Consider the following 26329-nt stretch of genomic DNA (forward strand, 5'->3'; position numbering starts at 1 on the left):
AGCTTTATTTTTCTGAATTTTAGATATGAACAAAATTCCAGTTTTACTAAATAGTAATCTATTTTTTCATCTTGTTTGCATAATTCCAAGCTTTCTGGAATATAGTTATAAAGTTTCAACAAATTTTATGATGGGTCATAATATTTTGCATCAATAAATTGGTAATGAGAAAATGAATAATCTTGTGCAATGGCATATCTTATATGTATAACTAATTATTAGTAAGCTCAATACATTAGTGGCATAAAAAGTACATTAAGATATCTATTCTCTACACACAAATGGAGTGGAAATACTCTATAATCCTAAGGAAGGAATATTAGGACAGATGTACCTCCCCTCAAATCATGGGATATTGTTTTATATTTTCTCCTTAAATAAAAGCAACAAATAAGTGAATTAAAATAATTATATTATCTTTAATGATATACACATCAGCCATCAAAACACCATTTCAAAATTAATTTTCCTTTGGACCATTATAGGCTATGTTGAAATTTGTAACCTTCTCAGGAAAATATAAATATAATTGTTTGTGCTGAGAAAGAGAGTTGAATTTTAAGTTTTTGCTCTGGAGGCTTGATATTTGCCCACAGTAACACAAATATTAAAACTATTTAGAAAAGAAAGTGAGTTTGTCATTGTTAAAACTAAATCCCTGGGAATCTCTCACAAATAGAACTGGAAACCTTTAATGCTATAATAAGAAGGAATATAAAACACTTAAACTGGGAAGTGATATATCAACATATTAAAATGGTCCATTTGATACTACCTTAGGGACCAGCTTTAGTGATTTATGAAAGGAATGTTTACATCTCAAAGTACTTCCCAAAGTTAGGTAAGGCTAGAAGCAGGCCCCTCAGTAGATTATTCACAGTATGAGAGCAAGGCAGTGAAACAAAAGACATTCCAGAGGCACTTTTTACAGTCACCTTCTGCAAAATGAGCCAGACCAAGAGGAAATAAATCATTTAGAACATGTTCCAAGTGTATGAATTTCTCCAGCTAGTTGTCTTTCTTCGATAACCTACCAGTCCAGGCCTATATAATTGACTCTCAGCTCTAAAGCAAATCACCAGCCTTAGTCACCAGGCCGTAAGAAGCAGGAAGAGTGTTACAGAGGACTAGCTTGGAGACCCTTAGCCCACAGGCGATGCTTCAAAGTCCAGATGTGCCCGAAAGTTGTGAATTCTTTGGATATCAACATCTGTGTAGATAGATGATCCTTCCAATGCCCTGGCCTCTTAATTCTTCTTTCTTGATGATCTTGTCACCTGTTCATGATCACAGCCCAGACAGAATTCACAGACTTGAGTGTGAATTAGAACCCGAGTGCTCCCTGAAACTTGAATGAGAAAAAATAAATGGTAATTTTCACTAATTTTTAAATCAAATTCATTATCCCTTCAAATATGAATTGAAGCAATAAATCACTATCACCAATAACATCCACAGATATTCTTATATAATATTTCAGCTGTTACACTATCACTTCTTCAAAAATATGATATTAGACTTGATCTTAGTTCTTGTTTTCAGTGTGCTTATAAGGGGCCTGGGTGGCTCACTGTATTAAGTGTCTGCCTTCAGCTCAGGTCATCTCAGGGTCCTGGGATCGAGCCCCACGTCAGGCTCTCCGCTCAGCAGAGAGTCTGCTTTTCCCTCTGCCTCTCCCTCTGTGTGCTCTCTCTCTCTCTCTCTTAAATAAATAAATAAATAATAATAAAAATTAATGTGCTAATAAATACACTAATGTGTTAATAAATATAATAAACATATATTTGCTTCCTTGATATTTTTATAAATGTATTTCAATATACTTGGTTTTCCTTTAATTCTATGTATTATATTTTATGTATGTGAAAGCATTATTTGCAGCATTCTCAAGAGATTTACAGTCTGCCAAAGTGTTTCTGACACACAAAGAGGCCTAGAATCCTCACAATTCTTGATATGACTAATAACTGCAAAAAAAAATAAAAATTTAATTTTAAGCATTTATTTTCTGACCACTAACTCTTATTTTTCTAGTTTATTCCTTCAGATCTCCTCCCGACTCCACCATTTCTTTCACCATCTCCCACCCGGACCTCGCATTCAACCTATTGCTTGTTTATCACTCATTCCACTCATGTCCAAAGTTCCCTCAGATTCCTAATTAAAACCACTTCCTTATCTATACTTAGCCTTTTTCTCCCTCTATGCTCCTCACATGGCCAAATCCAAACTCGGATTAAATACAGATTTCTGTTGTACTATGTGCATGAATACAAGCAGAACTCTATGTGCTCTTGCCAAGATCTCTCTGTGCATCCCCATCCCCAACATTTACCATCTCCCCAACACTATTTGCCCGGAGACCCTCAGGTCTAATCATGCCCATAGGTCGCATTTATGGCACTAACCAAAAGAAGTCCAGGAACCCTTGATTAATACAGTTCCGGGTGCTCCATTTTCTGACTCCATTTCTATCGATACTTAACTCGAAAAACCTTCCCACTCTGCCCTCTGGAATTCATTGCCAGTCATCAGCAAAGTCTCCTATAGTGTTCATCTCTTCACTGAATGTTTCCTTCCCGTTCTTTCTTTTTTTAAGATTTTATTTATTTCTTTGAGAGAGAGAGAGAGAGCACGAGCAGGGAGGAGGGGCAGAGGGAGAAGCATACTCCCCACTGATCATGGGGCTCGATCCCAGGACCCTGGGATCATGACCTGAGCCAAAGGCGGACGCTTAACGGCTGAGCCACCCAGGTACTCCTTTTTCCCCTTCTTAATGCATCTGAAACCTTGCTCTAATTGCTTCTCCTGGAGTTTGTTCAGACCCCCTCTGGACACTGCTGGCAGGGTAGTTGTCCTTCTTGCTTCTTGATGCCTCCATAGTATTCTCCTTCTTTCTTGCCCAAAAAGCCCTGCTTAGAATGCCGTATCATCTGCTTCTCTCATTCATTGTCCCTTTTTAAAGTTTTCTACCAATCCCCTGGATCATTTCTACTCATTCCTTGAGGAGTTAAGAGCCCAGATGACTGTCTCCAGAACTACTTCTGTCATACATTTGTTGATTTCAATACACATGTAGATGATCCTTACATTGCCCTGTCCTCTCAGTGCCTTCAAAAACTCTCCTCATTTTTGTTGTCCTTCCTATGATTCTACTCTAACTTTATTATTGCTATTTTTATGATATCAAAGACTCTAGTCTCTGACCACTGCCTATCTTTTCTCATTTTTTTTAGTACTCTGACTCCTAAAATTTTTTTGACCCACCAGAAACCATAAACCACTGATCTTACCACTTTTTCTATGTTTCTCTCTCGATTTCTTCATATGTAGCTTAAATCCCACAGCCACATACTATACTTACTCCTGTGTGTAGAACCCCCATTTTCTTTGCTTCTCTTACTTCATTATACTCACTTGGATATATCATGGATTAAGTCCAACTGTCCACTTACATCTATGCCTACAGTCCCGAAGCTAAAGGTGGCCAGAGAAAAATACCCAACTTTAAGACTGGTTACAACACCTTGAATTCAGTACCACTCACTTCAAGGAGGACTGCAGCGCTGCTGGGCCATTCCACTAGGTTTTCCTAATACCTTTCATTCTTCTCTTCTTGACAGCTATTTTGCTCTTCTCCTTCCTTAAATTGCCAACTTATCTTTCCTATCATCCCTCTTTAGTCAGTAACGTGCTTCTATTTTTCTGAGAAAATGAAAGAAATCAGAAGCAGCCAACATCTAAATATGTACCTTGCTGTCCCTCCTAATAACCTGAATGAACTCCGTGTTCTTATCTAAGAGCCACTCTCCATGTGTGAGCCAGTTCCAACACCTCTTGTTAACCCAAGAGTATTGCCTCAACCATTCTTTCTTTTCTCTGCTGCGTCATCATTTTACTTTTTCCTATTTGATTTTTTTGCTTCAGTATACAAGTATTCAGCAATAGTGCCCATCTTTAAGGGAAAACAAAGAAAAAAAAAAAAAGGAAAATCTCTCCTTGTTGCTATTGTGTGGTTCTATGATTTTCCTTAGAGCAAAATGCAATAGATATTTTGTTCATCTTCACCATTTCAAATTCTGTCTTGAATTTGCTTCAATCAGGTTTTCATCCCAACACTCTATCAAAAAGCTCTTGTCAAAGTCACCAATGACTTTCATGTTTTTATTCCAGGAGTCAGTCCTTATTTAATCTCTTAGCAGCATTAATACAGTTGATCACTTTCTCCTCCTCGGCTTTCTGGGCACCAGTTTCTCTTGATTTTCCTCCTCCCTCACAAGCTGCTATCCAGAGTTTCCTTACTGGTTCCTGACCATCTTTTTAACTTTTTGAACTTAAAATGCCCCAGGACTCAGTACTTCAGTATCTTTATCTCTCTTCATCCCTAAGTAATCTTATACAGTTTCAAGGCTTTAAATGCTGAAAGCTCTCAAATACAAGTCTTTAATTTACTCAACTACCTAATCACTAACCACTATTTCCACTTAGACAGCTAAAGTAAACCTTCCCTCTGCCCCACCATATTTCTTTTCCTACATTTTTACCCATCTTGACAAAACATCTCCAATAGTCCTTGAAGTCATCTTTGACTTTTTTTTCTCTTACATACAACATTCATTTCATTAAGAAGTCCTATTGGTTTTACCACTAAAATATATCTAGAAACCTCCAGGTCTGCTACCACCATCATGGTTCAGTGATCATGCTTTCTCCCCTGGATTATTGTGCCAGACATCTCTGTTCTCTGCTTTGTGCTTAGCTAGCACCCTATAATTTATTCTCAACAGAATGACCCCAGTGATTGGTTTCACATATGCCAGCTGTGCAAAAACTTACAGTGACTTTCCATCTTAGAATGAGACTAGGTCATATTCGCATTTGGATTTTGTCTGATCTGTGTCAACCTTGGCCATTACTATTAACTCCCTAGCTCATGAAATACAAATCTATTTCTGTGAGGTTCTTAATTGGTTTTCCAATACCTTGCAAAATTTGACTCTTCTAATCAAGATGCCAATAATATTCCAATATATTTGTATTACTTATATGCAGTGATTATTTAGCAAAGGTGTAGTCTATTCTTCATATGTAGAATGGGATTCAATGTCTACCTTTTATGTAACTAATAAGTAATGAATAAATAGTTACCTCCCATTACTGTGGATAGAAAATGATAAATAGGTTCTTACTATTGCTGTGAGTGACAAACGAATACAGCAAAATTTTTTTTTTTAAAGATTTTATTTATTTATTTGACAGAGAAAGACACAGCGAGAGAGGGAACACAAGCAGGGGGAGTGGGAGAGGGAGAGGCAGGCTTACCGCGGAGCAGGGAGCCCGATGCGGGGCTCGATCCCAGGACCCTGGGACCACAACCTGAGCCGAAGGCAGACGCTTAACGACTGAGCCACCCAGGCGCCCCGTAAAATTTGTTTTCTTATGCTTTAAACTTTTGCCACCCAATTCCAAACAAAAGCATGAGTGGAGAGACAATCCTCCATATCAGTGTTTTTCAACCTTTTTTCATTACTGTCTCTCTAATAAGCCCTTTTACACATTTTTTTTTTCCTAGAAACTTTTGCCACTCATGACATTTTAATACCACAGCTATATGGCATACCTGTTTATGTAGAATAGTCCTTTGGAGATGCAAAAACCATTGTAATATCTCAGGTCTTTTCACCCCACAAGATTGTCTTCATCTCCATAGGGGCCATATTGTCCCTGTGGAGAATGCATGCTCTATGGAGACGCCTCCTTCCATCCATTCCCAAGAGATGCAGTCATTTTATGAATTCATCAATCCAAAATTTTGGTAAACTGTGTTTTTGGAGACATTGTTTTGCACCTTCATAGGATTAATTTTTATTGAATTGTACTTTGATATTTTGCTATTGGCTTATACTGAGGAACATTATAGAAAAAAAGAACAGAAACAAAAAACAATTACACAAAATCTACTACCATATTCCATGATTGTAGAGGATATGTTTGCTGTGCTAAACAGCGTCCTCCTTTTAAGGAACCATGATTAAAAATTTCCTCAGGTAGGGCTGAACCTAGAGAAGTGAGTACCTGGGCCAGGCTAATAAATACATATTTTAAAAAGGTAATTTAATATTTAACATTAAATTAGTAATCTTGAAAATTTTGTACAATATTTAATGGCAAGGATGAGATCTAATTAGAGGAAGGATGTGAAAGAGGACTACTTGTCTAAATTCTAGAAAAATTCATCTCCTCAACATCACTCCCCCTCTCTGACATACACAATACACACTCAAAAAGGAAAAATACATACTATTAAATAATCCATTCTCTTCTGGAGGCAACTTAGATATTACTTATTAGAGCACATTTATTAGAAATCTTATGTTCTATCCATACATACTCTAAATATCTATATCTTCCTTCAACACAACACCCTCCATGAAAAGGACTTGGGGTGGGGGAGGGGAAAAGAAGACCAACCCCTCTGGTAAATATAATTTCCTAATATTCTAATTTGTTGCATTTCCAGGACTATGTTAGCATCCATGATGGATTGTTATCCCAGGTACCTGCCCAGCTGGACTGTCCTTTAACCTGTGTCCATTCTCTGGTCTGAGGACCAGAAGTAGGAGAGCTTTTCTTGGGCACATTCCCTGTTTCTTAATCTTTTGGATAATGAACTTAATGACTGATCTATTTCTCTGTTGCCTGGCCAAAGCTTAGAGCCATATTTCTGACATACCTCTAGCAAAGTATATAGACCATTGTATATTTTAATTAAAGATATGTAATATATCTTATCTTAATATATCTTATAATTAAGTGCTTTTTAAATAGCTCCTTATAAATATTCATAATATTAGTAGTAGCATTAGTGCATGTTGTTGTTGCTATTTTGATATCATTATCTCTTAGCTTAGTCTAATTTTTCCTAAACTTATTTTCCTTCTTCTCAATTTCCTTATTTTTTTCCTTTATCATAATTTATGTATCTTTGTTACAATCTTAAAACCTTTTCAGAATGAGGTAGCTTATAACTTATAAGTAACTATTTTTATTTTATTCTCCAAAAAACCTGACAAAGCATTTTGACTCAGTATTTATTTTCTCAGCTAAACTAGCAAAAAAATTATCTAAATAAATATTGCTATGTTAAAATGTCTCAAAAACTCAGATCATAAATGACTTAAGAGCATGTATGGACCTTCAAGAACTGTAAAACACATGTATCAAATTTCTAACATGCATTATGATTAAAATATGATAAAAAGAATTCTTTAAATATAGAAAGTAATAAAGACAGTATTCTAAAACGTGATAGCCAATAAAATCTAGAGAAAATATTAAAAATGAAAAATTGATACAATTAAAAAGTGCTTACATATTTAGTATGATAATTTTCATGGCAATTGGAGAACTGACACATATGATTCTAAGATTACAAAGAAATTGTAATCCAAGGAGAAACCTAAAACATAAGGCAAACCAATTTAATAAAGATTGGAAAGAGGAAAAATAATGCCACCATATATGAAATATATAGCCATCATAATTCTTATATATATTCTTCCAAAGACCTCAAGTAATGTAGTAACATTATATATTTTGAGGTTTAAGAGAGAGCTTTGGTTTTTATAAAAGAAAGGACATTCTTTCTTTTTATATAGTCATTATAAGTGGCTGCCTAAACCCCCAAACATATAAATATACTGTCATGAGTACCTGATACCCAACATGGATTTGATATAGAGAATAAAGTCCTACACAGATAAAATTTATTTAGCTTCTGTCTCTTTTGTTTTCACTGAATATATTTTTCTGCCAGTAATGCAGAGTTGGTCTTTTAGAAGATTGCTCATTTCTGGGAACACTGGTTATTTTGTGATTTTGTTAATTACTTTGCCTTTTGTGAGGATGCTTTTAATGGTTGAACACATCTTTTTTGCCATATACTATTTTTTGTGTCTTTCCTAGGATTGAAAAACTGTCTTTACCAAATTTTAACTGATCTTTAATATATTTAAGCTAACTAAGGTATATTTAAAAATCATTACAAAAAAGATACTATCTCATATCTGTTGAATTATCACTTTTGTAGAACTTTGGGTTCAGGTAAAGAAATAAAACAATAATTTAACTTAGATTTTCCTATTCTGATTTTTATCAATTTTTGCATAATTTTCAAATGAATATAATTTATCATTAAGGTAAGAGCCCCAATAACTCTATTGTCTTATTGTTCTCTAATTCTTTAAGGAATGTTTTCTGTACCAACCATTAAATATATTCAGAAACTTTTTTAATCACTACATTATGATCAAATAAAATAAATAAAAAAGGAAATAATTCTATATTTGAATTTTATGTGTTAATTCTCTTTCCTCAGAGTGGGAAAAAGTTACATTGTGTTCTCAAAGAAAATAAAATGCAAAATGAGGATGCTTTTTTATTAGAGTGTGATTATTTGAAATTATTTACTATTTTAAAATCTTGTTACTGTTCTTCCTAGAAGAAGATTTATTTTACTAAAATTGAAGATTAAGAAAGTGAGTTATAAGTTATAACTGATAAAATAAGTAATAAATGCCAGGAGTTACAGCATTGATATTAAAAGAAAAGTAAAACATATATATATATATTACAGACAATATTAAACTCAGAATTTTAAGTATTTCCTAAGGTATATATTTCTATAAATAAAGAATTGCTGTTAATGTCTAGCATTTTAGAATATATATATTTTTAGAACATAGGATATATGAGACAAAGTTAGCTAGACAAAAGATGGAAAATCACAGTGAGAATATGATCAGAAACAGTCTCTGTTTTGGCAAGGAAAGAAATGGTTATTCTCTCCTTACTTTATTTGAACAAACTGCCTGTCTTTATAACTAACCTATTGATATATATGCAATAGTACTTACAATAGCACATAGTAGTTACTCAATTATTTTATTTAATCATCAGCAGCTAATAATGAATGCTATAAGCTAGGACATAAATAATGTGCTTCACACAGTATAATGTCTTCATATTATATTATTATCAATTACCATGTTATATTTAAAGAACTCATTTTTAGTTTCTAGGTGTACTTAAGTGTATTTATACAATTTAGAGAGGGTCAAATCATGGAATACTTTTTTGCAAATTTGATAAATTCCCATTTATATGTGTTAATTTAAAAATACTTGGTCTCTATTGTTGATTATATTTTCTATACTGATATGCTGTATAGTCAGTGAACAGTATGTCTTTAATAGCTTGCCCTCAGCCATTTTTATTAAATACATGCAACATTGCAAGTTTAAAACTAAAGATTAGGAATTATTTCCTGTAGCAAATGTTTCTGTTGTGGCTATTTTCCCAAGTTAATAACTTCTCTGATATTTGAACAACTATGTTTGAAATATAGCCTAGCAGAATGTGTTCTTGATGAATCTTATAATATCAGTGAGAATTTTCCAGGCATAAAAGAGGGTTCCAGTCCAAGGAAACAAACGTTGACTCTGAGAGAACACATAAAAATGGCAACCTCTTCAGTGCATTTTGGGATGTGACATTCAAAAAGGATGGTAAGGTAGAAATAGTTGGAGTATAGGTTATATTCAGACTGCGAAAAAGGGGCAGATTGAATTTGTGGGGTTTTTTTTTTCTTCATGTTTTACTTTTTCTTGTGTTTAAATAAGAGATGATGAGGTCCTGAATTACTAAGGCAGAGGCAGTAGAGTGGAGCAGAGAGATTCTAGAGTTGTACTGGAGATAGAATCAATTGTACTTGGTGATGAAGTTGATATATTAAAATTGAGGGTAAAAGGGTTTTGCAAATGACTCTATGTTTTCTATTATGAGTAGTATTAAATGCACGGCAACATCATTGACTGAGCTGAGTAATTCAGAAATTCAGAAGGATAGGTACATTTTATAAGAATAATGACAGTGATAGAACAGAGAAAATACAGGGAGAGAGAAATGGTTCTGTGACAAACTCTGAAGAACTCTAACATGGAAAAACCAGATCAGGTAAACAAGAGGTACGGCGGTCCAGGTAAGACGTACTATCTCAAAACAAATCATAAGTCTCAAACTTATTTCTAGATTTTACAATATTGTCTCAATACCTAGAAAATTAATTATGAGTTATTTCAAACATATTGGTATAGCATCAATCAATGTCTAAAAGTCCCTCCATATAAAAGACACTGTCAAGAGGCATAAAGACACAAGGCACAAGTATTAAGGGAAGAAAGACAGTAATAACTCCAAAAATTTTATAATGAAATGACTAGAAGAAAACTGGCACTATTGGTAGGAATAGACAGATGTTGAAAGAATTTCAATTTCCACTCACTGTGTGGGAATTTGGCTTGTTCAATATAAACAAAATGGTTTCTTAAAGAATATCCCAGAATTCCTGGGGGTTAGCAAGGAGTAACTACTCTGCTGATTTTTAAAATAAACTCCTTGCGGAAGTGATGAAAGCCAATCTTTTTTTCCACTTTTTTGAATTTAAAGAATTTGAAAAGAACTTAAAATTTTCGGAGTTTAGCATGTGAAAATAAGACTGAGAGTGAGCTTTCTGGGAAGAGAAAGAATTCTGAAAAATGTATAAACAAATGAAAATTCCATGTAGATACCATCCAAAGTGACTGGATTATTTTATATCTTCTGGATGAGAAGCTAAACAAGCACAAACTTAGAAATCTTTAGACTAATCAGTGGTGAGTTTCAGCCAGTAATTCCTTATATGTTTCAGACAGTTGTTAAAACAGATGAGAAATTGTTTCTCCTCTGGAAGTGCAAGAAGAAGATTTGGCTGGTTGTAATCCTTATAAGAGTTGAAGAAAGTCAAGGAATTTGGACAGTTTCTTATAAAAGCTTTATGTGCATGTGGAAAACAGAGAGGCACCAATTAGTCCTTGCCGGTAGATGGATGACACTGAATCCTGCAGTGAGGCCCCAAGGTCAGACAAATGAGTTCAGGTTCATATTAGGACAGAAAATCTTAACTACCAAAGTACTACCTCTAAGAGGTGAGTCACTTATTTGTCATAGCCCCAAAGCAAAGATGAATCAAGAAAGATCAAATGGGACCTTGTTCACAGTTTGACCCTGTGAAACCTTCCAGGGTAGTTGTGTCTCTGAATCACCATGTGAAACCAATGGAGAACTAGGATCCTTGACTGTTTTTGCTATGGAGCTGTTTAGATATTGGTAGTAATTTCCAACTCTCAGCTCATTACATTAGGGAGGTTGGATCACTGTACTCTCTAGCCATAGTAAGTTAAGAGATATTCATGAAGCATCCGTGGGATAAGGAAAACAACCCTGCAGTTAGAATCAGGTTCCAGTTCAATACCCAATTTTACTTTCGCTAGATGGGCAAATCTGAGCCTTAGCTCCCTCATCTGTAGATGAGGATGATGATGCATACTTCAACTGTGTATTATATGAATTAAGCAAAATAACATGTTACAAACTTCCCCGAACCGAGTTGGCACATAATAAATTATAAAAAATAAAAACAATCCATTGAATGGATATTTGTTGATGATATATGATGGGCCAGACTATCCAGAAAACTTAGAAATCAACGAAATAATTTTAAATAAATGTCCTTTTTATTCTCATATCATTACTATCTGTATATTTAAATTTTGGAATTTTCCTCATTTTTAGATGAAGATTTTATTTAAAAAGAAAAGCAGAGCTAAAAATTAAATAGAAATTAATCTATACTTTAATAAGACTAGCCAGGTGAAATGGAAATTACTCCAGGCAGGCCAGCCACTTGAGTGACTGTTACTGATTAGGGTCCCACAAAGGAGTTACATGAAACTGGACACAACTCTCATTTTGGGGCTCATAGAACCAATTGACAGAGTATGTTTTATGTTATCCTCATAGTGCTCATCTTTTTGAAGGGCCTGCTATTCTAAGCAAATTTAAAAGACTGGGGAATGATTTGTCCCACAAATATTGATACTGAAATAGACATGCAAATATGTGTCTCCTAGAAATATGTCATATTTCCTACAAATTTAGGGATGCCTTTACAAAGTGACACTCTGTGCATGACATCCCGCCACATGATAAGAGTAAGACTTTTGGGTTCCATTGTCTCACATAAAAACAAACACTGTGCCCCACCCTGACCTTGAACATGAGTATTAAAATAAGCAGAAGATCATTTACTCAAATTTATTTAAAGAAGAACTGAGGAGATTCAGTGGGCTTTATGGGAAGACATATCTGCCTGTTTCCCTTAGTTTGGATTTCTTTTTATTGGAAACAGTTGTAAGTTTAAGGAAAATTGACTGTCATGGACGAGTAGGTTTTACTCTTACTCTTTATTGTCAATAAGCCAAAATGCTAGCTGGTCTTCCAAAAGCATAAAGAGGCAAAGTTACAGAATAAGCAAGACTGTCTGTGGGGTCTTTCTTCCTCTGTAAGTAAACCCAATAAGTCATGTATCCTTACCTCCTGAAAATGTCTAGAAAGTTTTAGCCACAGATGTACTCAAGGGGTTCCTGAAGCCTAGCACTAAAGAGGAACCCATTAGCCCTAGCAAGGGGAACATACAAATTCTTAAACTTTCTGGCTCTACTTGCTGTCCTTTTATCTCAAAAACTGATTAAGGAAAGGGAAGGTCAGGGCAGAGGAGGAGATAATTTAATATTTGTTTTGATGAGTTTGGCAAAATAAAATAGTCATTCAAAGTCCCCAGTCTTGGGGCGCCTGGGTGGCTCAGTCGGTTAAGCCACTGACTTTTGATTTTGGCTCAGGTCATGACCTCGGGGTCATGGGATCACCCAGCATTGGGCTCTGTGCTCAGTGGGGAGTCAGCTTGAGATTCTCTATTCTCCATCTCCTTCTGCCCTCCCCCTGCTCATACTCTCTCTCCCAAATAAATTAATAAATCTTTAAAAAAAAATAAAGTCCCAGTCTCTCTAACTTTAATCAAGTCTGAGAAAAACTAATTCTTGTGGTAGTTTAACGCATTCCACGAAGCCAGGGCTAGCCATATAAGAATGTTCTAATAGCTATTTCCAAAGCCAAATGTAAAGATGATCTAACAAGCTGACTCTGGTTGTGAATTAATCACAAATAAAGAATTTGAATGCTATTTGTTAAAGGTTTTATACAAGTTGGAAAACAATAAACCCATGAAATCCATTATACACATGTTGCACATTTGGTAGAATGGGACCCATGTCTCCTCTGTCTCCTCTGTCTCACCCCAGGCTCAGTATATTCTTATGAAAAATTCATGAGGGGCACCTGGGTGGCTCAGTCGGTTAAGCGACAGACTTGGTTTTGGCTCAGGTCATGATCTCAGGGTCATGAGATCTAAACCACATCAGGCTCCATGCTCAGTGAGTCTGCTTGACATTCTCTTTCTCTCTCTCCTCCTGCCCCTCCCCCCACTCTCTAAATAAATTAAAAATTCATGAAATAAGAATTGTTTTAATGAAAAAATTATATTTCATATTTCAAATTTACAATTATCAGACAACTTTTACTATGCATTTTTATCATTGTTTTTTTTTCACTTAATTAGCACAAATACCCTGCTATGTATTACACTTCCTATTTTGCAGATAAGGAAATGGAGGCTCTGAGTGCTTAAGGACCTTGTGAGGGCAAATAAATTCAAATATATTCAAATAGGGCACTGAGGGCAAATATACTCAAGTAGAATTCTTTCTAATGTGGAGTCTCATGCTCTGGTGAAAACATCACCTTGCATTTCTAAAGAAGTAGGTAAGCTAATTTAAAAGATCCTCATAGTTATAGTCTCATCTTGCCCCAAAATCATATCAGAATTAGGTTATTTGCACATATCTTTGTTGATCAATAGGCAGTTAGAAGTTACTCTTATATTTCCCAGCAAAGAACTGGTCATCACTGTATTGGAAATGTGTGTTTCTTTCTCAAGAGGAAATTCATCCTGGCAATCTAGTGTTCTGACCTGGGAAGGGCCAGAGTCAACAGTAAGGAAAGAACACAACTGGCAGGATAAGCTGCCAGCAAACCGTGTCCCCCTGCCAAAAAAAAAAAATCTTATTTTGCTTGGCGTATGGGTTTAAAACTGCCAAACAAGTAGGAGCAGTAAGATTAGTGGGTTGCATGAGTTTGAAAAAACCCATCAAAGCCACTATCACTTACATGATCAAACTTTTAATGTGTCTTTATAAACTAATATCAACTTTGATTATTATAAATGAGGGGAAATATGTCAAATGTTTGCAAATTTTATGGCTCAATGCTTGATATTCTTAAATATATTATGGTTTGCTTAGAATCATAGACTCATGACCATAGTAGGAAACTTAGGACTTATAATATTGAACCCTATCATTTTCCAGAAGGAAAATCCACATCCTTGACAAGTAAAATAGCCAAAGATCACACCATCCTCAGAGCCACATCTCAAGTCCAAATGTTATTTTGCCTAAAGCTATACAACTAACTATTGACAGAATTGGAAGTAGGCCTTAGGCTGTCTTTCTCCTTCTCCACATAGCTTAGCATTTTCCAATCCAAAGGGACATAAAGAAATAAAATTATCAAAAGCAAAATAAGTAATCCGATATACATGGACACCATATAAAATAGATATCTAAAGAAAAGAAAATGAGGAAAAATATGTGGAAAAAGTCTGCTTTGTTTTATTTTCTGATTTCTCTTTTGTTCTTTTTTTTTCCAGAAACTCTTAAAACCAACTGGGTTAAATATCCATTACTTCATTTTGTCAAAGGCAGGTGTTAATGCTTATAATAATTGATTTAAGATTGAAACATGTCTCGACATTTTCCTCCAGAGACTGGAGCAAACCCAACTAACTACCTTTCTAAAAAGCCACCTCCTCTAATTTTAATAAGCACTAGACAATTTATAAAAATAATTTTGGTATATGGCCTAAAGGAAATTTTAACATTAACCTCACTGAATTGTAGGCATTATATTGCAAATTTTATGCCAGGTTTCAGGCAAGTAAAACTGTCCTGCTTTATAAGTTTTTCAGTTTTATACCTCAGCTCTACTCTAGATCCTCATTATTGATAGTGTTTAGACAAGGTGAAGAACAGGATGGGAATCTGGGGGTGGTGGGGTAAGGGAATCATAAAAGAGGAAGAAAAAAAGATAGGGTGGAATTTCCAGAAATGAATCAACCAAAACCAAAATTTTCATGAAATCCCAATGTTCAAGACAAATTTTAAAATAATTTGCTTTTGCCTCAATGGCTTCACATTACTCAGGTGTTCAGTCCTGCAAGAAAATTGGATTGCTTAAATTTTGTTTTAATTATCTTTGTAAGAAAATTCATCCAGACTTTGTTACATTTCCTTATCTCAAAGTCAGAAACAGCTCTTCCTCCTTTAACCTTTGTTTTCACCCATTTCTGCCACATGATTTAAAAAATAAACATCATTTTCCCACATAATACAATAATCCAGTGGAGAAACAGATACAATTAAATAATTTACTAAAGGGTATATAGCTAGTAAAAGATAGATGGAGAATTCCCAATTGCTTAGGCTAACCAAAAACAAAACTCTTCACCACTACTTAACCAGACTAAATCCTTATGATTGTTTGAATTTGTAAAATGACAAACTCCTTCTTGGTCTTCCTGTACAAATAAATTAAGGTCAGAAATGGTGATCTTACATAGACCCAGCCATAGTGATTTATTAAATTTCTTAGCTCATTCTTCATGTAATTATCACTGCTGCTGAAATTCCAGATCTTAGAGTAAATATAACCATACATATTTATGTACTCCACCCAACCCCCCCAAAAAAGTAGCTTCCAGGCTTACAGCATCTAATGCTACACCTATCCTGAGTGGCTTTCAATGATTACTCATAAGAATGGCTCCATTACCGCGACTAGTTTACAGAAATAAATGGTCCTTAAGTCTTCAATAGCTAAATAGATCACTTGCTTTTCTTATCTTGATTGGTCTCAAACAATTAGAAAAGTGTGTAAAAGTTGAGGAAGGCAAGTTAGAGAGGTGAGCAATTACCTGAAATATACTTTTCCAATTACCACAAAACACATTTTACAAAGTTATGGACAGAATGTTATTCTTGTGACATGTTTCTTGACAAAAAGCTTACATAGTCAACAAATTTAGGAGATAAGGATTATTCTCTTTTGCTTTTGGTGACTCAGTGTGCATTTGCACTTTTTAGTTGAAGTGTATTCTCAGTTTTTCTCAGAACTCTTGCTTTACTTCTTGATCCCCATAGCTCTTTCACTGGGGAAAGTACAAATCCTCCTGAGATCAAAATGAACATTGACTTTTTTCCGAAGTTCCCTTGCCTCCCTGGACACAGTGCTTGGTTAAGGGATGAGAACCAGTTCCAAGCTAGTTCTATCACAGAAATCCACTAATTCAGCCATAGTCATTGGTCTGGGGAGGGTGTGTGACCCAGACTCCGCAAATCAGAATCTTTCCTTAAGAGTTTTCTCACTAGAGTTTGGGTAAAAAGATGTCATCTTTTTTTGCTCTTGAGAATATATGGCTGTGAGCTTGGAGCTCTTGTCTATCTTCAGGGGAATTCTGTCTGAGAATTTGAGACAATACGCAAAGGAAGAAGAGATGAAAGTCAGAAACATGGAAGACACAGGGGTTCGCATCCCTGGTTGTAGTTGTTCCAAAGCAGTATGACATTGGCTCTTTAGTTGGGTTCCTGTTACTTGAAACCAAAGATCCCAACTACAGTGCCACAGAGGGGATAACACTTGAGCTAGACCACTGCAGGGAAGTTCAATATGCCCAGTCTTGATAGGTGGAAGGACATTCTAGGAATATTTGTGCTTAAAAGGAAATGTGTATGATTGGAGAATAGTAAGTAGACATGTGTCTCAAATATAAGTTATATGCAGGGGACACCTGCTTTTTGTATTGTTTTGCTTTGCTTTCCACTCATCTATTTTCAAAAAATACAATGCAAGATGTCTATAGCAAGAAATAAACAGCATCAAATGGAGTATGAATTATTACAATTTATAGGAGTTTTCTGTTAGCCATGCATTTTCTGAAGTGCTTTACATAAGGCAGCTGCTTTCAAACTGTGATAAGCAGACCCCCACATGTTGTATGGAGTGACGGGTTTGGGGGAGTACTAGCATAAACATGGAGGAGGTAAAGGCTGGTAGTCTCCTGCTCCAGACTGTACAAATAAATAAGGTCAGAAATGCTAATCTTAAATAGACCCAGCCACAGTGGTTTATTAAATTTCTTAGCTCATTCTTTATGTAATTATCATGACTGCTGAAATTCCAGATCTTTGAATAATGCATCCCTTTCCTTCCTACTTCAGTAATGAACTTCCACATATGATTGCTTCTAAAGAAAGGTTATGCTGCTAAAAAATACATAAGAACCATTGATAGGCATCTTCTCAATTCTCACAATAAGGCCGTGAGACATATTATTATCCTCATTTTATAGTTGAAGGAACTAAGGCTTAAAAATATTAAATAACATGCTCAAGATTACCAAGCCAATAAAAGGCAGAGGTAGGATTTGGACTTTGCTTTCTTTTCTCAGCCCCAGAGGCCTGACTCTTACCTGCCACACACTACTATTCCCAGGACACCCATATGGCTCCTACCAGGACAGTGACCTGCTTACTGATCCTCGTGTTTGCCTCTTCATTCTGTGAAAACCTAAACAGCCGAAGACCAAGCACAAACCAGACAAAAGTCTGATAGGTAGTCAGACTACCTGTACTTGACTGGATGCAGCAAGAAACAAGCCAGAGCAGTCGTGGAACACCACTCAAGTGGGAAACAGAAGCTTTTTACGTAAGGTTTGAGTTCCTGCTGAAGAATTTGGAAGGGGTTCTAAGGGAGGTAGCGATCAGTTCTGGATCTGCCGTTTCTGAGGTTGAGATAGGAGAAGCAGGGATTAACTAGGGTTGGGGGCCATCATGAAGGGAGGGTGGTTGAGCGACTGAGTATTCCCAGTAATAGATGGGAAGTAAAGCAGTCCTGGGCATCATGGGTAACACAGCACTAGCCACTCAATGAAGGGGTCGTTATGGCATTTTATATCTGTGGCTTGACCTTGGAAGTATCTCGAGGTTAAGCTTACAGTTAGCATTATCTGTGTGTGTCACACTAACCTGAATAAAGACATGTGGCTTTGTTCTTTTTCCATCTGAGCTGATTTTTCACTCTCAGTCTCAGACAGACTTACACTCTTTCACTTCTCTAAACTTGCTGCTATCCCAGCAAGAGTTCTCTTGAACTCAACAAATTTCAACAGCAAACATCTACTGATATGCACCTAATACACTGAATTTATATTAAGCATGCCTCTAGGCAGTGGGGAATCAACCATCTTATCTTCCCTAAGCCAGAGCAAATGATAAGACTGAAAGACAAATTGGAGGATCTCTGGACAGAGCAGTAAAATAAATGCCTTTTTTTAGAAAAAATATTTTATTTTTAAGTCATCTCTACACCTAATGTGGGGCTTGAACTCACAACCCTGAGATCAAGAGTCATGTGCTCTACTGACTGAGCCAGACAGGAACCCCAATAAATGCCTTTTTGATACGTGTTTTTTTTTTAAGTATTTATTTATTTATTTATTTGAGAGAGAGAGAAGCAGACTCCCTGCTGAGTAGGAAGCCTGATGCCGGGCTCTATCTTAGGATCCAAAGATCATGACTTGAATTGAAGGCAGACGCTTAACTGACTGAGCCACCCAGGCGCTGATGCATCTTTTTAGTATCATCTCTCTGATGGAGGGAAAAAATGATTTCCTGAGGAAAAGCATTAATGGGAATGGGTAATCCCCTTCCTTTCCCCAGGTCCCTAAAAGTTAGAGAGATTATGCAACAGAGAGAATCTAAAATGTAAAGAAATACCAGGGGTTCCACTACAAGTCAAGTGGTTTCCTTTGCTTTCTTCCTTAAAACCCCTTGTTCTACCCTTTTGCTATCTCTCCCATCTTCTGCTCCTAATCAGAAAAGGCTCAGGTCTTATAGCTGGAAGAATTATTGTAATATTATGAGTCAAGTACTCACTATGTACTGCACTTGGTCTTAGTCAACACAGCTGAAAATACAATTTGGATATATTCCTCCTCAGAATCTAGAGATATTAATAGTTGTGAACACAAAAAGTAACACCACAAGAAGAAACTTCTCTGTCTTATAGCATCATCAGCAGTAGCAATTTGGATTGGACCATGGTGTCCAAATTTAAGCATCAGAAAAGAGATTTGTATTTAAAACTGACTAGAATGGTTCTCTACTTATTGTAAAACTTGCAAAGATTAAGTACTATTTAACTTTTAATTGGAATTTCCCTTCTCAATATATAACTCTCTCCAGCAGGAATCCTTCCTGAAAGAAATAATAAATCAGGGCAGTTTAGTTTAAAAAAATCAAGAAAATGCAATGAAAAAGATATAGTACTCTAAATTGGCATTACCTTTGTTCTGATCGGGAAAAATGCTTCACAAGATTAATGACTTGTTCATGTTTGACATACAGTAAATATATGAAAGCAAAATATATGTTTACTGCATACCATATAATTACTGACATTATACTTGATAGCAGTATTATGATACACATTTTGTTAGATATAAAACCAATATATATTGAAATGCTTCAAGAATATAGGGATCCCACATTTAAAATGACTTTAAATAGTAATTCAGTCAGGTCTCTAATTTGTGCTTGGAATGTGAAAGAGAATTGAAGATGAAGACCACAATTACATAAGCGTGAGCCATTAGAGAAATTAAATATAACACACATAAACATGAAGAGTTTATTTAAAATAAATCAAATATCCTGATGTTGAAGCCACAAATTATGAAATTGTGTTTGGTTTTCATACTAACACCAAAACTTCAAAATGGCATCCACAATTGACTAAAACTTCTTTCTGCGGCCACCGTTTGTATGAGCCAACCCACATATCCAGGCAAGTACATGAACGTGTATCTGTCCCTGATGTAATTTGTGGTCAGAGGACAGAGCAATGCACAGACCCTGCAGTCATTCTCAAAGTCTTCAGGACAGACCATTTAACTTAGGTCAAACATTGAAAACTAATGTTTTTCTGTGTGATTGAGGTTTATTATTGGTCACCTTATCGGAATAAAATAACAGGTGGGCTGTGGCATATTTTAAAAATATCTATGTAGAAAAATAGAATGAAAAACACTATGTGAATGCAAAGATTCTCTTTGAAACAACTTAGGTGCTGTGCTTTCTCATATGTCATTAATTTTCCTTCTGTGCCTTTATAAGTGTGGAGTGGAGTGTCCTTATGCATTTCTAGAGCTGGTCCTTTTCCAAAGCTGTCTACACAAAGTGGCAAAAAGAGAGTATGGCCTTTGGAGCCTGGCAGATCTGCGGTGGAATCCTGGCTCTGCGCTCTACTGGCCATTGGCTTTGAGCAAGTCATTTTTACCTGGATCTGAGTTACCTAATCTATAAAATCAGGATAGTAAGACCTACCATCATAGGTTGTTGTGTTGGTGTCATAATATATATAAAAGGCCAGCCGAGTGTCTGTCTCATGACTATAGGACAGTAAGTAGTAGCTTCCATAGTCGCTGTCAGTGGAATAATTGCTATTCATGATGTGATTAGGCAGCAGCAGCATTAATGCTCTCCCAGCAGCTACCTGACTTTTCTACCCTCACTGTGCTGCTTATTTCTTTATCTGGTTCTGATAATACTTCTCTTATATTTTCCATGCAGCACTCAACACTGCACTAGGGCACTCGTGAGATACTGGTGTGTGGGTAGATAGGATCATCTTCCACCCGGTGGGGAACATGAATGTGCTTTTAATGACTAGGGATTCCAGAGAAATGCCCTGACTCTTCCTAATATAAGAGGAGTATTCCAAAGGGCTGTTGGGAGCCACTGTTAACACGGTAGATAATAAGGTTTTAAGGTTTCAAATTAACTTCTACAACTTGACACAAATCTATTATATTTACGAGCTGTTGGTTGTATTTTTTAGCTCAGCATCCATTCCAACAGTGTATTCTTTAAAGGTAGCCTAATAGATGTGGGGAGTGGAAAGGAAGAGTGTGCCTTCTTGATCCCATTTTTTAGCCTTTTCTCAAGAATTCCAGTGTGGGCAGGACCTGCACCCATAAACTTGACCAGAGGAGGAGCCCTTCTAGATATAATTAATAGCCCAAGATGTAATATAAGTCCATAGTACATTACATCATATTTATTTTTAATTCATAACATAATAGTTCAGGGCATTTTTTTCCTTAGATAAAAATTTGAATAGATTATTTACTATTATCAACAACATATTCCTCAAATCATTGTAAGCACCTAAATGTCTTAAAACCATTGGGATATTAAATTATGTAAAATCTATCCAGTGTACCCGTGATATTTTTATACCAGGTAACATTATTACATCTTTTTATCTTATTTTTTAACAGCTTACATATGTGCTTTTTTCCCATTTGTTTGTTTGCTTATTTACATATGTTTCTTGACTTAACACCTTCTGGTAGGAAAACATAAACATTTGTGATTTTATCATAAATGATTTATAGAAACGTGTTATAGAAACAGCCACTTGCTCTCACACACGAAATTCTTGATCAAATGTTTTGTTTTCTTTAAATCACTGAAGTACAGAGAATTATTTTTTTAAAGGAACCTTTTGTTTTTTAGGCCTGCATACTCTGGCCTTCCCCAAAACAGGGTAAATGAGAAATAGTGCCATTCTCAATGAAATAATATGCACATTTTTGGTTTACTCTGCAGGTGTGTCCACCCTATCACCAAGTCTTCTCGGCTTACTGCTGCCTGCCCTTGGCATCATTGTCTACTTGGCAGTCTGAATGTGATGTGACAGTTGCTGTTCCCAGCCCAGCTCAGAGGACACCTTCATCCCTATGATGACTACAATTCCTTCCAATTCCTGTGGCTCCGCCCAAAGCCAAATAAATTACACTTTAACAAACTATCCAACTGATTTACAACACACGTTATGACTGAGGCATTCAGGAACACTTTCATCCAAAAGAATAAACTTTTAAATGGATATAAAATAATTTTTAACTCGTTCCAATATGCCTTATAAACCACTTAACCTGATTCTGTGACAGTTGCATGATTTAATCCAATGGGACAAGTTACAGTGTTCAATTCAATACTATAGGCTGTAGAGTGAAAGTAAAAAATCACCATACACAGGTGCTTTAAACTTAATAACAAGTTGTGAAATATAATAGAGGTTGAAATGTTGATCGTATGTGGTAAATGTAAGAGTAATACAGTCTCTTGTACTATTCTCTGTTTCGGGCCCTGCATATTTTTGAATGGCCCCTATCATTCATGACATTTTGAGTTGTCTTGACAAACGATAGAGTATAACTGAAACATTCTGACATAAATTCCATGACCAAATCATTTTACAGAATGAGTTAAAAGATTCTGAATATTGAAAACCAATTCTAGAACCTGTTATCAGTATTTTTATTTTGGAAGAAAGTAAATTCTAAATATTTGGCTTTCAGAATCAGTAATACTTTTAAGTTAGTTGTTTAGTAGTAAAGTTAACACACCATATGAAGATTTTTCTTTACTTTTATATTATATTCTGAAGTTATTTTATGCTTTTCTTGTCATCAATTTCAAACCTCAAAAATCACAGCTCTTATCTAGAGTATCATCCTATTGCTGTATTTATTCATATGTGGGATGATGAATTTTGAAAAGTAGAGTGCTTCCATTTTTTAATTGAGATGTGACAGTCTTTACACAGCTAGGAATAAATGACAGTTAAGTGAATATCAGTGTGATCTAATAATATTCTAGTATCTTTGTTTTTGTGCTTCATTTCTAAGTAAAACCTTTCATTATTGAAGGTATCAAGAAATCACCTGTTGGTTGGAAAAACTACAGTATACCTTATGTTTTTTAATTTAGTTTTAAGCTCATTTCCCACTTCAATGCAATACTGAAAACTGGCTAAAAATACCAAATCAATATATTGCTAATGGTACTTTGAAAGTATGCATACTGGAAGGCCAGGGGAGACAAGTAATGTGTCTGTCCAGTGGTGTCTCCCAAGCGTTGGTGCTTTAGGTTTTCATAAGCTGTAAAAAGGAAGATGCACATTTCTTCATTCTCCATAGTGTGCAAGGAAATGTGTTTGAGTGTGGATGTGAAAGAAATGGAGTAATAAAGGATTAGCTGGCTCACGAAATAGTGCAATGTCTGATGATTCAGGAGGTATAATCCTATTTTATTAGCACAACCTTGCTAGCTAATTAGAGATAGAGTTTATCTTTTTAGAAAGGATACCTTATAGGTTCATAAAAAAAAATATTTACAGGAAGCAAAATAGATCTATTACACTTTACCCCCTTTCTTTAATTTGTATAATTTTTGTACTATATATCTATGTGTAAATGTTTAGAGCTTTCATTATGAAAATATCAATAAATATTTCATTAGTTTACATTCAACTCTTTGTTATAAAATGAAACTTTTTAAAAATAAGTGAAATGGATGATTTCCCAGTGGAAGTATGTCAACAGTCTTAAAATCATGACCAGATTTCATAAAATACTTAATTATTTGAAAAGGAAACAAAATCTCTTCATACTTTAGAGAAATGAATACTCTGTAAGCCTTCTGTACAAATGTTTGTGTTTTCATTGTTACACTTTGGGGTTTTCCTTTTGCAATGTGACCCATGTTGGGCATTTTTATATAATCGAGAACAACTAAATCTTTTGCCAAATGCATGCTCACCTTTTATTTTCTAATGTAGTGCAATAAAGAGCAAAACTGGCTAGATTTTGCATGAAATGGTTTGGAAAGATAAGAAGAAAACAGATTTTGGATGTTGGTTGTTTAATTTTAAATTTGTGACAGAGATAAGGTAGATTAAAATCTCTCATACACTGATAACGCAAGCTTTTCATCTCCTTCATACAATTGTACAAATTTGACTGGGACCATCAGTTTTCAACTGTTGTCAAACTAACTAATGTATCATCTGCTTAAGACGCAAGATTCTTGATTAAACTTTATATAGATATAGACATATTTGTTGTTTCTTTGTATTTCAGGAAAGGTGATAGTAGTTTTATTTGATACTGATAAATATCGAATTGATTTTTTTAGTTATTTTTTATCATTTTTTCAATGGAGTAGTATAGGACTGTGCTTTGTCCTTTTTATGAATGAAAACAAATTATAAAGAAATAAATGTCTTACTGTTACCCAAGAAATAACAACTGTCCTTTCAATTTACCTAAAGTTTAAAATTCATTTTAGAAGGTTTTCTTTATAATTCAATAACACAGAATAAATATTACTTCTTAAGCAACAGTTAATTGTTTGAAAGGTTCTACAAAAAATATACACACAGACGTAAAGAGACACACACACGAGCTTGCGTGTGCGTGTATGTGCACACAAACCAGCGCTAGTTCATTGAAATAAGATTACCTGGTAGATAACTTCAATTTTGGAGATTTCAGTAAATATCACTCAATCTAATGCTAGACACTAAAGCAAGCTGCTAAATGCTCAAGAAGAAGAAGGAGGAGAAGGAAAAGGAGAAGGAGAAGCAGCTAGTTCAACCCTGAATGAGCTGGTATTCTAATAGAAGAAGTCACATAAAAGCATGACTCTACAGACAGGTCTGGTACAGGTAAAGCCTTCTCTGAATCCTGATTTGGACTAAGCCCAAACTTCTGAATCCCAGGGCTCCCCGTGTTCTGCCTTACCATCTTCTGTGTCCTGATTATTATTTCTCATTGGCATTCTGACCTCCCTTCCTGTTTCATGAAACTTGCTTCCACCCTGGATCCTGGTTTCCCTTTTGGACCGTGACTCTGTTTCTTGACCCTAAGTATTAGATTACTTCCATTCTAATTTTTTTTTTTTTTTGGTATTTGACCTTGGATTGACCCTAGCTCTAATTGCCCGGGCTTTGAGAGATCAAAGCTTCTTTCTGTGAGAGTGTTTTCCATATTAGTGGTTCTCAAACCTGGTTGCCCATCAGGATCACCTGGAGAATTTGAAAAAGTAAAATAGAGTCTCTGGGTCCCAGTCCAGACTTACCAAATCAGAATTTGGAAAGTGAGGAACAGGAATCTGTATCTTTTTAGGTTGTTCAGGAGTATCTGGTAGGGAGCCAGATTTGAGAATCAAAGATTTTTATGATTACTACAAACTACATTAACTGATATTTTTAACTGAGTCAACAAGATCAACATGATGTATACATACTTTAAGGATCTCTTAAGGAGAAAAAAAATACATTTTATTGGCTTGTCTAAAATGCTAATTTACTGATGACTGAATTTCTTATCTTTTAGTTACATATCTTAAGTATCAAAATGCTATACACTTTTAGTCTAATAAAACTATCCGTATTTATTTATATCTAAAATTCAGGTAGCAGACTGAAATGTACTTTAGAAGATTTCTTCTCTAAAGGAATGTGAATTGTCTTTACTCTTTTTTTTTCATGTCACTTGGTGACTTAATTAAATTTTAATACTTAATTTCCTGAGTCTATAATCTTCTGAAGGTTGTTAATAAAAAGATTGATGAAAAGTGTCTCCTCCCCAGCTTGAACTTTTTTTTTTTTTCCAGAATAGAAACACAGTGGTTTTGGATGAGTTGACTTTAAAATTAGTTGATGGGAGGCCAAGATTAGGTTTCTACATTTTTATAATATCTTAAAAACTGGTTTCACTTTTTACTTACTAGTAATAAATTTGATACGTGGGGTAATATATAACAGTGCCTATGATGCTATTACTAATCTGGTTGTAGAATTGAGTCAAGCCCATCCTAAGGCAAAATTGTGAGGTGAAGACACTTGGTCTGCGCTTATCCTATCTCCTCAGTCAGGCCCCTTTGCTTTGGTAGAAGCTGCCTTGAAAGTAGCGCTGAATACCTTATTAGCTTAGTTATAATAGTTTCCTCGGGCTGTCATAACAAATGACCACAATTCAGTGGCTTCAGACAACAAAAATCTATTCTCTCACAGTTCTGAAAGCTGGAAGTCTGAAATCAAGGTGCCAGGACGGTTGGCTCTGAGGGAGAATCTGTTCCATGCCTCTCTCCTAGTTTCTCACGGTTGCAGGCAGTCCTTGGCATTCCTTGGCTTAGAGCTGCATCTCACCATCTCTGCTTGCATTGTCAACTGGTGTCCTCCTTGTGTGTCTTTGTGTCCAGATTTCTTTCTTCTTATAAGGACACCAGCCATTGGATTAGGGCCCCACCCTAATCCAGTGTGGCCTCATCTGAACTCGATGACATCTGCAAAGTCCCTATTTCCACAT

General features: G+C 35.4%; 1 protein-coding gene across 1 annotated transcript in view; it reads left to right on the forward strand.

The window, feature by feature from the left end:
• The window catches only part of LOC145721362 (contactin-1-like), a 41722-nt gene extending 17654 nt beyond the window's left edge, over nt 1–24068 (forward strand). Inside the window, exon 5 of the mRNA XM_081818952.1 lies at nt 21780–24068. Coding sequence (XP_081675078.1) covers nt 21780–21856 — 77 coding nt within the window. The 3' untranslated portion in view covers nt 21857–24068. The remainder of the gene's footprint in view (nt 1–21779) is intronic.
• The last annotated feature ends 2261 nt before the right edge of the window (nt 24069–26329 follow it).

Source organism: Leptonychotes weddellii, chromosome 5, assembly GCF_054177405.1.
Source record: "Leptonychotes weddellii isolate Sample4059 chromosome 5, ASM5417740v2, whole genome shotgun sequence".
NCBI classification, from domain to species: domain Eukaryota; kingdom Metazoa; phylum Chordata; class Mammalia; order Carnivora; family Phocidae; genus Leptonychotes; species Leptonychotes weddellii.